This window comes from Dipodomys merriami, unplaced genomic scaffold (genome assembly GCF_024711535.1).
Source record: "Dipodomys merriami isolate MVZ:Mamm:240054 unplaced genomic scaffold, mDipMer1.0.p SCAF_8, whole genome shotgun sequence".
Lineage (NCBI taxonomy): Eukaryota > Metazoa > Chordata > Mammalia > Rodentia > Heteromyidae > Dipodomys > Dipodomys merriami.
In genome coordinates, this window is record NW_027206401.1 from 22,609,475 (window position 1) to 22,622,630 (window position 13,156).

The following is a 13,156-nucleotide window of genomic DNA, read 5'->3' on the forward strand; positions in this document are numbered from 1 at the left end:
TTTTTTTTTTTTAGCAATATAAAGAAAGATTTATTTTCAAAAGTAGCAAAACTTGCTTGGAAAAAAATATATATCTTTGGGTGAATTACTTTATAAATGTGACTGTCAAAGTCAGCTATCCTATGATTACATCTCACAACATATTATACAAAAGATACACATCGTCGATAGGCTCTTATCAATCTGTTTCTATAGATTTATATATAATTACATATTGCTCTTGGACCAGCAAGGCTCACAGAAGTCATTCACTGTAGAAGTTAATAAAGTTAAATAGATGGGGGAATCTGTAAGTACAATCGATGTCCTCTGGAAACGAATCTCGTCGTTGCTCTAAAGTGTTCTCGCAGGGAGGGATGGGAGAGGGGCGCTGCGCGAGGGGAGCCGAGAAGAGAGCGAGGGAGGGCGGGGGGGGGGCGCCTTCCAGGGGCCCGCTCCCCCCGGGGGAGCGAGCCTACCCCAGACTCGCACCTCCAAGGTCAGGACACCGTGGTTCCACACAAGCGGCTGGCCGTCACCACTTCTTTCAGGTCGCTCTCGGGTTTCCCAGCTACAGTGAAGGGCCAGGTCTGCAGGGGAGAAGAGGGCCAAGGAGGTGAGTGGACTTGGAGGGGGATGGGAGAATGGGGTGGGCCCAGAGCCCCAGACTGAGACTGGTGAGGAGGAGGAGGAGGAGGAGGAGGAGGAGGGAGAAGAGGAGGAGGAGGAGCAGACAGTGAGCTGGAAAGGCTGGTTATCCTGGGCGATGTACTTCCTATCCGTGTGTACCCGGAGGCTGGGATAAGGCAAAAAAGCCAGCCAAGGGGCCAAGCCTCAGCTTGAGGGGCGGTGGTGGGATCTTAGAATTCGAGCAAGCAGGGTTCATTCTGAATTGAAAGCCCAGGGGTGGGATGCGCCAGAGCCCCAGGCAGGCGCTTCTAGGAGTCACTGGACAGCTGAGTGGGGTTAGGAGCCCACCGGTCACCAGGGGCCGGGCGCAGAGCTTTCTCAGCCCCCTGGGGGGGGGCGGGATCGGGTTTTAGGGTCCTCTCTCCTCCAGCTATGTGTCGACTCTGGTTTCTTTCCTCCAAGCGTCAGCTTTGACCACAGTTTTTAAGTTAATCTCTGAAGGGGACAGAATTCGAATAAGAGACACAAGAACGAACGTTTTATTTAAGATTAGTTTGCTACTACCGAGAAAGCAAAGCTTTCTCTCCGCGGTTTCATAATAAAGTCGGATAAGTTGTTTTTCATTCAAAGAAAGAAGCAGCAGCCACTGTGAGTGCCTTAGGGCAATTCGTGTTCTAAAAACTACTTATCTCACTTCAAAAAAACCCACCAGCTTTAATTGGAGGGGATATATATATATATTTTTTTTTCATGGCAAAGTGTGTTGTTGCTACCCTTTTCTCCAATTACTGAGACCAATTGGGTGAGAAGACAAATCAAATGTCTCTCACTGATGGCTGGCTGATAAGCCTTGACTTTTAAGAGGGGAAAATCTCACTCTTATCATATATAAACAGAATTCCCCTCAAGTTGTTGTTTTTCTTTAGAGCCTTCAAATTTTCAAATGAAACCAATTGAAAGAGGAATTTGAATATATCCCTTAAAACAGCAAAATACACCCGAGAAAATGGACTCTTGGGCATCATATTTTTGTATTAAAAATCAGACTCGATGGACAGTGACTTATAAGCAAATAAGAGAATGAGACTCCCACAGCTTAGGAGAGTGTGACCTGTTATTGTAATGATTCTTCCACGATTACCTGAGCGAACTTATTGATGGTGCTGAGATCTGCTCGAATGTCTAGGACTTAGGGGAGAGCTGAGAACATTTACACAGTTGGGGTGCTTCCATGAACAATTATGGGGGTGGGGCACGAATGAATCCACCATCTAACAGTCTTAAATATATACCTGGAAAAGGAAGGGGGGTGGACGTGGACACGAATGAGAAGGCAAAAAGTCAAGTTTTAGTCTCAGCTAAAAGAAGAATAAAGGGGTTAATAGGATGTTTTTCAGTGCACGTCATCACGTCGATGTTTCCTGTCCCCACTGCGACAGCGGGAATGGCGCTGGCACGGGAAAGGGGGGGATCCCCCCTTTTTCTTTTCCCCCTTCTCCCAGCTGAATACTCTTGGAAATCCCTTACTGGAGTGCCACGTCAAACTCTGGCATAAATCATTTGCCATCCCGCTGCACGCACAGCAAAAAGCCAGGGCGGTGCAGCGATCGCCCAACACTGGTCCCTAAAGGCGCTAGGCCAGCAGTGGCCCCCGTGGGTAAAATCCCAGAGCTCCCACCCCCCAGCCCCCGCGGGTCCCAGCCCCGCGCTCACGCGCGCGCCCCGAAGCTGTGCACCGCGAAGGCGGCCGGCCTCCGCGGCCCCGGGGGTGGGGTGGGGGGGACGGACCGACTCACCAGGTTGATGGGGTGAATGTAACCGTTCTCGTACTTGTCGTTAGCCAGGATCTGCCTCAAATGGGCGATGTAGCTGGACGCCAGGCGGAGCGTGTCCAGCTTGGAGAGCTTGGTGTCCGGGGGCACCCAGGGCAGGGTGGTCTTGAGCCTGGAGAAGGCCTTGCTCAGCACCCGCATGCGGGCCCGCTCGCGCGCGTTGGCCGCGTTGCGCTGGACCTGCTTCCCCTCCTGGCTGACCCCGCTCAGGGGGCTCTTTTTAGTGGGCGCCTTCCTCCTCTTGCCCAGGCCGCCGCGGCCCTTCTGCGGAGACCCGTTCTCGCAGTTGGAGCCCTCCTCAGTACTCTCGTTGGAAGTCGCACCCTCCTTGCTCGAGTCCACTTTCATCCCGTCACACGCCAGCATCTCCACCTCCTGAAGGTCCTCCACATCGCTGAGGGACCCCGTGGACATGTTGGAGGAGACGCAGGGACGGAGAAGGAGAGAGAGGGAGAGAGAGGGAGGGAGGGAGAAGAGAGGGAGGGAGAAGGAGAGAGGAGAGAAAGAGAGAGAGTGAGAGAGAGAAGGAATCAGAGGGGGAATCAGAGAGATCAGAGAGAATCAGAGAGATCAGAGAGAGCAGAGAGAGCCGAAACCAATGGATCAAGTGTGGAGGAGCAGCCACCTGGTGTGTGGAGTTGAAGTCAGGGGTCTGGGGTCTGGCTGCTTGGGTCTCAGCCCTTCCCCTGCCCAGGGGAAGCCCACCGTGCGGGGCTTCTGTGCGGAAGAAGCCGGCGCTCTGCTCCTCCACCCCGGAGCCCTGGCCGTAGAGGAGAGTGCTGAGAGAGCGCTGAGGAATTTGGTGGACACTAGGAATTTATCTGGGGAATAGAGGCGGATCCGGGAGGCCCAGGGGAGGGGCCTGCTGGGCCCAGCTAAGCTCCCGACCCCAACGCCAGGGACTCTCACACGCTGGGGACCCTGATTTCCAACGGGCGGTGTAAATCCACTCCGTGGCTGCAAGCCTGGGCTCATCCATCTCCTTTGACCCAGGCCCAAGGTGAGTGGGCACCGGCCCAACTCACACCTCTAGCCCTCTGCCCCGCTGGGCTCTGTAGGCGCCCCCCCCCCCCAGGAAATGGTCCCTGCCAGTTGTCATTGAAAATTTCAAGGAAAATGGCCTTACCCTTCTTTGAGGGCCTTTCATCCAACCCAAGCGCTCTGTCGCTCCCCATCTGCCAAGAAAACAGCAACTAAAACCCCCGACAGGGCTCCACCGGCTCGTGCTAATGCTACACAGACTCCAGGGTATTAAGAAGTCATCTTCCCCCCACTTTACCTGGGGACAATCAAGAAAGCAAGTGCTTCTCAGAATCCTCATTATGATAGTTAAGGAAAGTAGATACACAAAAATACATCTGTGTCCCGTCATTTCAGAGGCCCAGAGAAACTGCCCACGTGGACACAAACACACTTGACCATTGCACATACACAGGGACCGGCGGGGTGTGATGGATGTGTGGAAAATACTTTATCGGTTGAAAAAATCTTTTCTTCATGCAACGAACACTTTCTTGAGTGTGTCCTTCCAGAAATGCATTGCATGTGGTCTTCAGAGTCTCCGTTGTTTTCACACATCCCCTTGCCCCCCCCCCACCCCGGAATTTTAAAATCTCTCCACCCACCCCTATCCTCTTGGCCTAGGTCCCTCTTGTAAAGCAGATATTGTAAAACACAAAGCAGGATTATACCTATGAAGAGGTTGTTTTTCATCCATAACCTCATCTCCAATGATCTTTCCTAGAGACTGAGAAAAGCTTCTGGGGGAGTAGATAAGCAAAGGCAGTCAGAACACAGGGAGTGAATGAAAGCAATGCAGTGAAACCACGGAGACCAAGTGCCTGGAGTTCTCTTCCTAATGCTCTGCTGGGTTTGCCTTGCTGACAATTAGACATTGGGGGTGAAGGCTGCAGGCGAACATCGGGGCAGTTTCCAAGCATTTGAAGCCCTTTGCTACATTAGGATATCATATCTCTAATCCCTCTAATCAGCTGGGAATTCACTAACCTCTAACGTTTTGTTTTCTTAGCAGGGGCTTGTTTGCTTTCCCCCTATGCTGTAAACTAAACAGGTTGTCAGCAAATCAGTCTTTATTAATGAATTAGTGAGCCCTTCCCCCATAATATCTTTGCCCAGGACCCAAAATTTGTTAATCACCAGTGTAGAGATTTATGAGCTCTTATTTTCTGTTGTTTGTGCAGGTGGAGTTTTAAATGACCATATTCACTCCCAAGATTTATTGCAAGAGTGATTGATGTTATAAACCAGGAAAAGGACTCTTCCCACAGCAGGGATGACAGAAATATCAAGTTGAAGTTGCCTTTGTCTTCATGCACAAGTGACCCAGGGCTACAACACAGAAACTGTAATAATTTAGTTTGAGGCCCAAGACAGCATTGAGAGAGTACCCAGAAGTCCTGTTAGAATTTTCCTCACTGATTTCCAAACTAGATTTCTCTGATTTGTCCTCCCTTTTCTTACTCTTGGTAAGACATGAAAGTTAAAGTTATTTTTAGACTAAAGAGCTATGTGAAAATGGGCATTAGCCAGTAAAGTGTGTGTGTGTGTGTGTGTGTGTGTGTGTGTGTGGTGTGTGTGTGTGTATGTGTGTGTGTGTGTGTGTGTGTGTGTGTGTGTGTGTAGCAACTGAGATATCTCTAAAATAACCACAAAGCATTTATTTGGGTTCTGGAATAAGATGATAATTAAGAATTGGAACTATGGCTTTACTACAGAGCAGGCTGTTAAACTGTATCAATTTTACTTCACAGAGTTTCATTCCTCCTCCTCCTCCTCCTCCTCCTCCTCCTCCTCCTCCTCCTCTTCTTCCTCCTTTTCCTTCTTCTACTGTTGTTTCTGCTTCTCTGCTATACTTTAGTGGATAGTCCAGACCATTTGAAGAATAGTGAGAGTCACAATAATATATACCTCAGAATAGATTGCTGCTGTCTGTGTATTTTTCCAGTGTCACAAACTTAAAAAATAGCAATATCTAGAAGGAAGCAAAATTAGCCTCACGCCATAAACTGGCTTGTAAGCCTAGTAATTATTTTTCTTTATAGCAATGTAAGCACTAATTAAATTTCATGTCCATTTATCTTGCAGTGACACATTCAGGCTGGGCAGGACTGGTAGGTTGATAATGAACTTTGCGTGTTTCTAAAACTCTATAAAGAACTAAGATGTGAAGGTTGTCATTTAGTTATCTTGATGTGAAGTCTTAAAGTATGTTAAAACTCCCCCTCCTTTCTTGAATCTTTCTGCTATCTTTGCTAAAAAACAAACAACACAAAACCAAAAACTCTTCAGGACAAATAAGTGGGGGAAATGATTTATTGTTGCATTCTACCAAACAAATCAGTTAAGCTGTAACTTGAACTTTGCCAAATTCTCCAAAATATAAACTATATTCGGTGAGAAGACAAACACTTTTAAGAAGCTGATTAACCCTTCTGATAACAGCACCAATATTTTGAACATTATGTTCCTAAGCACCTCATAGAAATGACTGCTTTGAAAGCAAGAGATAGATCCTAAAGGTTTTTACCTGACTCTTAAGTAATGGCTCATATCTCTGAGGCATCTGGCAAATTTGTTGTACACTTAACAAATTTGTTTTGCAAGAAAGTCTGTCTTTGAAAGATTTTAGTGCTAAGGAAAATTTATCTGTGAAAGTTGTAAAATGAAGATTAGGCATGGAATGTTTCCTTGAACTTAAATCTTGCTTTATCAACTGATACATTTTCAGGAAGTTTAGATTTGATTCAATTGCACTTGGATAGAATAATTTGAATCCTTTTTTATGTGAAAGAAAATCTTATATGCTTCTTTTGAACTGACTTGTGTACCCTCACTTTATCTTTCCCAAGAGGGAAGATTTGCCTTTAAATTTTCTTGTACTCTCCAGTATAAGGGCAGGAAGTATTCACTCTGGCATAATTAGTAAAACTGACAGTTCTCTTTTTCTTCCCTTCTAAGTAATAACTCTTGTTTTGTCTTTTTTATTTCATGGTAACCACCACCAATTGTTGACACTCTCCGTGAGTTGGTGCCTCTCTTTTGATTCTATGTCATTACCATTAGACCTTTCCTTTTCCTACTGATGGACAGGCATCTATTTCCTGTTCATAAGCCATCATAGTCTGACTTTATTGAATTTTAGAATTTAAACTTTTCATAGATTGGACAGTCTCTCCCCTTCTTCAACACAAATTATAGTGGTACTCATAATTTCGCAGCTAGAGTGAATGTAACACTAATGAAACTAGCAGTTGCTTCTTTAAGATTACTTCTTTTGTGCAAGTGATTTTATTTTTGAGACATGGTGTTTAGGTTTAGCATCAGCAGGAAATCCCTGAGAATATCCATTGTGGCTTCAAGAACATGAGATATTTCTATATTACATAGTATTTTAAAGTACAGATACAAGATAATATGCTGTTAGAATTAGATAATATGCTCAGAGCCAAAAAGGACCTCTATGGTCAAGAATTCTGTTCCTGTGAAATACCAGGACCAGTACTGATACCTGGGCCAGGGTCTTAATTTGTCTTAAATAATTCTTTCACAAAGCCAAACAGTTTGGATACATTCTTTTCTAGTTTAATATTTGTGAAAAAAATAAGTGGAAATTCATATTCTGTTATCTCATATTTATTTATAAGAACCTATAAAAATTCAACCTTGAATTATACGAAACTGAGATGGATGAGCTTTCCTGAGATTTAAAGCTTAGAGTAATATACAAGCTAGAAAGACTGTATTAAAGTTAAAAATCTCATCTCTGCCTACATAGGCCAAGGGTCTCTTATCCAAGAAGCATAGCTCTACAAAGATTTATGTTCCTTGCTTCCTCTGCCCTGCTAATCTCAAGTTCAAGTCACCAAAACCCTTTACTGACATGATTGTAAGAGTTTCTTGAGGATTTTTTTTTTGGGGGGGGGGAGCTTTCATTTCTGTCCTCCTAATGTTCATTTCCAATAGATTGATTCAAGCCATTCTTCTGCTTACCATCCTCCAAAGTCACTTATTATGTCTAATCCAAAATCCAAATTTCTTTTCAGGGCTTTTGTGATTCTACTTTCTACTGTTCAATTGTATGTGCCAGGTCTATTAGTACCTCCGAGGTACTAATAGAGTACCTACTTTGAGATATTTGTTCTCAAGTTCTTACGTGTCAGATTTCTTGAGCATCAATTGAGAATGTTTTCTTCTATCATTTTAGTTATTAATAATAAAGGATATGCCAATGATTTATTAAGTTAGCATATACCAGGAATTGTTATAATTACATTAATTAATTTAGCCCTCTTTAGTTCTCTTACAGAAGAGAACAATGAAGTACAGAGAAATTAAGAAGCTTAATTCAAGAAGATAGTATTCTATTATCGATTGCTATGTAACATTCTGAATTAGTAACTCATAATTTCTCTTGGTTCTGTGGGGCTGACTGGCTGGTTCTCACTAAGGTCTGTCATGCTGGGTTGGCCAGAAAGCTGTGTGTGTGTGTGTGTGTGTGTGTGTGTGTGTGTGTGTCTGTGTGTGTGTGTGTGTGTGTGTGTGTGTGTGTGTGTGTGTGTGTGTGTGTGACCTGAAGTTTCCTTTAGGCAAACTGGGAAAGGTTTGTTTATTTTGTTTGTTTGTTAGCTTCATTGATGATATGAAGATTATGACTTTTCTGAGTTTATAATTAATTATTCCAGATTGAGTTCTGAAGACTTTAGCTCTTCATTGGAGCTGACAATGACTTGAGAAATACTTAACAATTACTCTGGCTAAATGTCTGAGAACACACACCAGTGCAAGCCATTCTACCTCATGTTATCATTAACTTACCTTCAGTTTTATAAGACTACTGCTTTTGATGATAGATTAGTAAAATATGTGAGTTGTTCAAGCAATGTCTGGTATTTGCCAAATCCTTCCATGTTTTGTATTGGATTTCTGTTAGTCTATTTATGTGGCAGGTATATTTTTTATAAGGTAAGAATGGGTATACATTTTTTTAATTTAAAATTTTATGACCTAGTCTCAAGATTTAATACTAGTTTACTGTCTTAGCTCAGGCAACTATAATGAAATATCATAGACAAGATAGCTTAGATAAAATATTATTTTCTCTGTTAAGGAGTCCGGGAGTCCATGATCAGGGGCCAGCATGGTTGGGTTCTTATGAGGGCTTTTGATCTCGCTTAGATGTCTACTTTCCGCTGGTAGTGGAGAGAAAGAATGAAAGTGGGAGGAATCTTCTTATGAGGCCACCAGCCCTATCAAATTGTAACACCTCCCTGCTCTCATAAACTTAGTCAAACTAAACTTAATTGTCTTCTAAAAATTTTACCTTCAAAATAGCAATGTGGGTATTTGTACCTCAATGTTATAATTTTTTGTGTACGTAACTTAGTTCATAGAATTTACTGTTGTATATGATTAAAAATTCATATCTTCTTATTTATTATTATTTCTAACTTTCAACCAATTGAAGAATAAGACAAGATATGACTAGGACTCATTTGTCATTTATTATAGATTAAGAAAAAGGGCTGGGAAGGTGGCTCAGTGGTAGAGCGCTTGCCTTGCATGCCATGAGGCCCTGAGTTCAATTCCTTAGCACCACATAAGCAAAAAGAAAAAAGCCAGAAATGGAGCTGTGGTTCAAGTGGTAGAGCGCTAGCCTTGAGCTGAAGAGCTGAGGGACAGCACCCAGGCCCAGAGTTCAGGCCCCAGGACCGGACCTCCCCCCCCCCCCCAAAAAAAAAAGAAAAGAAAAAACAACAGTAGGATTAAGTAGTGACAGGCTTGGCTTTCTTTCTTTTTTTTTTTTTGAAGAATTATGAAGGGTTCTGCATGCAGATTCATGGTTTATAATAAGGAGGGTCATTGAATTCTCATTCCTAAAATTTGCAAGGTGAGAGGAGGAGGCTTCTTTAGTTAGATGCTCTAAATCAATTTTAAAGAGCCATTACCAGAAAAATCTAGGAATTCTTCATCCTGTGCATTTAGTACAGGCCATAGCTCCCACACAAAAATAGACATGGGTTAGATCAATTCAGTAATAAAGTTTGCCAAATACTTCTGAGGGGTTACTCTATAGACAAAACAAATAGTTGACTGACTGCACTGGGGTCTTTTCAACTGGTCACTCTGACATATTTTAGATAAAGCCAGTATTATTTTAAGCTAGAATGCTAGGCAGATACTAAATTCCACATAAATAAATTACCTTTTTTCTTTAAACATAATTGTAAAGATGACTCTGATACAACAATTTTCCCAGGAAGAAGATCTTAATGCTTCTCAAGTGATTTTTTTAACTGAAATTTTTTTTATTGTGAAAATATTGTACAGAGAGGTTACAATTACACGAACAAGGTAATGAGTACATTTCTTATCAAGCATTGTTGCCTCCTCCTTTGTTTCCCCTTCCTATCCCTTCCCATCTCCCCCACCCCCCCCAAAAAAATGATTTTGAACTGAAGAGTAATCCAAATGTTGGGAGGAAAAAGTAAACTTTGTATTCTATTGTGTTGTAAAGTCTTCATAGAATTATAATTTTTTCTTTTTATATTTTTCCCTTTAAATGATTGTGCTTTGTATAACACCTTTTCACTATGAACCAAAGGACTATATCCAAGCTCTGCTTGCACAACTAACAAGTTGGTATGAATTTGGATAAGTAAGTTCTAACTTCACTTTGTTTCAGTGTCTTCCTTCTTAATTTCTGACCTCAGGGATAGCCCCCTACTGTTAATTGAGATGAAGTGTGAGCAAAGTGGTTTTACTTAGTGATTAACATATAGAGTACTTGCAATACTAGTGATTGCTATGATCATTATCTTTAGGACCCTTTTCAGCAGGAACATTCACTTTTTTCCATTTTCACTTTGAGCTTTGAATGAGATATAGAGTATTAGACTTTCTACAATAGAAATAAGAATCAATTTCTCTAAAAATATTTAAAAAGTGTGTGTGTGTGTGTGCGTGTGTGTGTTTGTGTTTGTGTGTGTGTGTGTGTGTGTGTGTGTGTGTGTGTTTGTGTTGAGGGCAAAGGAAAATATTTAGTGAAATCTAGAATTCTGTTATTTTGGAAAAACATCTTATGGTCTCAGTCACAGAATTAAAAATCTATTCAGTGTTAAGTTATAATGATTTAATTTCTTCCTCTCGTTTTTTGGTGTGATTTCAATGATTATTTCATTACTGGTTATTTCTTCAAAGTTAAATTTATTATGTACAAGCCATGTAGAATAAAGATAATAGTGTGTTTTAAAAGAGTCTTGTAGTAAGTTACTGATATCAACAAGTTCTTGACCCTAGAAATAAGAAACACAACTTTCTCTGCCATGTAATATCTACACTAAAAAAAAAAAAGCCACCAAACATTAAAGTGTAGTTGGAGCCACTTTATGTGGGATTTTTTTTCATTTAAAATAGAAATATTTGGTATGTATCTCTTTTGTTTTTTTGAATTATAAATGAGTTATTTTTATTAACTCATTAATAAATAAATTCCTCCTTTGTTTAAGTATGTATTTATTCTAAAATTTTTCTTAAAGTTCTGGAGTATAGACACAAGCAGTTGCATGCCTATATAGCAAGGTAACAAATCCAAGTTCAAACTCTAGTACCATAAACAAGCAACCAAAAAAACAAACAGAACCAACATCAACTCAGAAACAATGTGCTTTAGTTTCTGAGAAAAAAAGATAAACACAAGAAGATGATTTACTGCCAGTTATGTTGGCTTTATAGTAGCAAGTTTAAAAATTGGGTCTTAATTACTTGGTCCAGCCTAGAGTTTAGGTGATCTCATTCTTGAATTCTGGCCTCCAGTTTTATTTTTATAGAGAGATCAATACCTTGAATAGTTGTTATGTTCACGAATGATTTATAAGTATTCCTATTTTAAAACACAGTATTTGTATCAGTTACCTGAGTTGCTATAACAAATTCACATAAACTGAATGATTTAAAAATAATAAAAATTTACTCTCTGAAAATTCTGGGGACCTGCAGTGCAAACTCAGGTGCTGTAAGACCATGCTGCCACTGGAGACTCTAGAAAGTATCCTTCCTTGCCTCCTTCAGTTTTGGGGGTCCCCAATATTCTTTGATTTATGGCACCATAGCTCCCGACTCTTGAATCTACTTTCACATGGCCTTTTTGATTTTTCTTTTGATATTTGTGCTTGGTTGGACTAAGGGATGCTCACATAGCAGGTAAAATGTTATTTCTGTATATGAGTTTGACTTTTAAAAATGTCATTTTATTTTATTGTAAGGGTGATGTGAGACAGGTTACAGTTATATAAGTAAGGTAAGGAGTACATTTCTTGTCCAACAGTGTTATTCCCTCCCTTGTTTTTTTTCCCTCCACTTTTCCTCTCAACAACTCCGCTCACCCCAAGTTGTAAAGTTCATTTCCAACATCTTGTCTTGTGAGTATCGCTGTTGCCTTGGTTCACCCTTTGCCCTTTAACTCACCATTTTGTTATTCCCCTTCCCTTCCCCAAATCAGATAAATGTATATACAGGACGCAGGGTATCAAAAAAAAATTGATGACAGGGTATAAACCAAGGGAAAAAATAAGAAAGAAAAAAGAAATAGCATCACACAGTACATTAAAAGACGAAAACAAAAACAACCTTTTGTTTCCATATCTTGGAAGTAAGCCAGACCCAAAGAAACACAGGATCCTTGGTTTCCCTCACTTGTAATAATTAGTACATGTCTAGGATGTACACATGACCAGATAAAATGATAGTAATTGAAATTGTTTGACTTTTTGACAAGACAAGTTCACTCCACTAAATTCTAACACAGAGATGGTGTGCCAATTTTGAAGTAAAGTTAGAAATGGGAAAACAATAAGAAGATCTGCTCTGGAGGAGGACATCTGAGTAAATGAACTGGATTGCTTATTAAAGGGTTGAGAATAAGGCCTGAGAAAGATAGCCACCACTCTGCAGAGAAGCAGAGAAATCTGAATACAGCAGCAGATTTCCCATGAGATCTTATGTCAGGATGAGGAAGGATTACAGGAAACTTTTAACACTTTATTTTCTTTCCTGGAGAGGTTTCAGTAACTCAGTGGAGAGATCAATAGCTACCTACTTATACTATAGAGTTACCTACCACCCTCCTTATAAGTTCTGTCTTGCCTACTCTCTTTAAAACCAACTTTCCTTCTGTCAGACTCATCTACAGTTTTTATTTGCACATGCTTACAGCTCTCAGTCAAGTTTGGTTGATGAAGAAGTAGTTGCTACCCAAAGTAGAATATTATATATGTATTCAAAGGAAACCAAATCGAAAGCCAGTCTCAGTGTTGGAATTTAGTGTGCTGAAGTTGATTTTTTTCATAAGGTCAAACAACCTATGAATTACATACAGCAAATAAAATGAAAAAATGTGCCAGATTTAGTATTTCAGAGACAATATGACAGCATTTCAAGTTTAAAAAATTTATTGTTAAGGTGATGTATAGTTACATAAGTAAGGTAGTGAGTACATTTCTTGTCTAACTTGTTACCCATTCCCTCATTTTTTCCTCTCTTTCCCTTCCCCCAAGACCCTCCCCCCAAGTTGTACAGATTATTTCCAACATACTGTCTTGTGAGTATCACTGTTGTATAGGTTTCCCCTTTGTCTTTTGTCTCACCATTTTGTTATTTTCCTTCCCTTCCCTAGTTCAGATAAATGTATATACAATACC

General features: G+C 41.0%; 1 protein-coding gene across 2 annotated transcripts; it reads right to left on the reverse strand.

Annotated features, from left to right (window-relative positions):
* Window positions 1-3,642, reverse strand: Tcf21 (transcription factor 21). 2 transcript variants are annotated; one of them, XM_070010391.1, is made up of 3 exons: window positions 3,568-3,642; window positions 2,406-2,835; window positions 1-569 (listed from the first exon to the last, which is right to left on the reverse strand). In XM_070010391.1, exons 2-3 carry the CDS (start codon window positions 2,805-2,807, stop codon window positions 480-482), a joined length of 492 nt encoding a protein of 163 aa, XP_069866492.1. In that variant the 5' UTR covers window positions 2,808-2,835; window positions 3,568-3,642; the 3' UTR covers window positions 1-479. The 2 variants fall into 2 exon arrangements, with proteins under 2 accessions (XP_069866492.1, XP_069866491.1); XM_070010390.1 differs by lacking the exon at window positions 3,568-3,642 and having other exon boundaries at window positions 2,406-3,224.
* Between the last annotated feature and the right edge of the window lie 9,514 nt (window positions 3,643-13,156).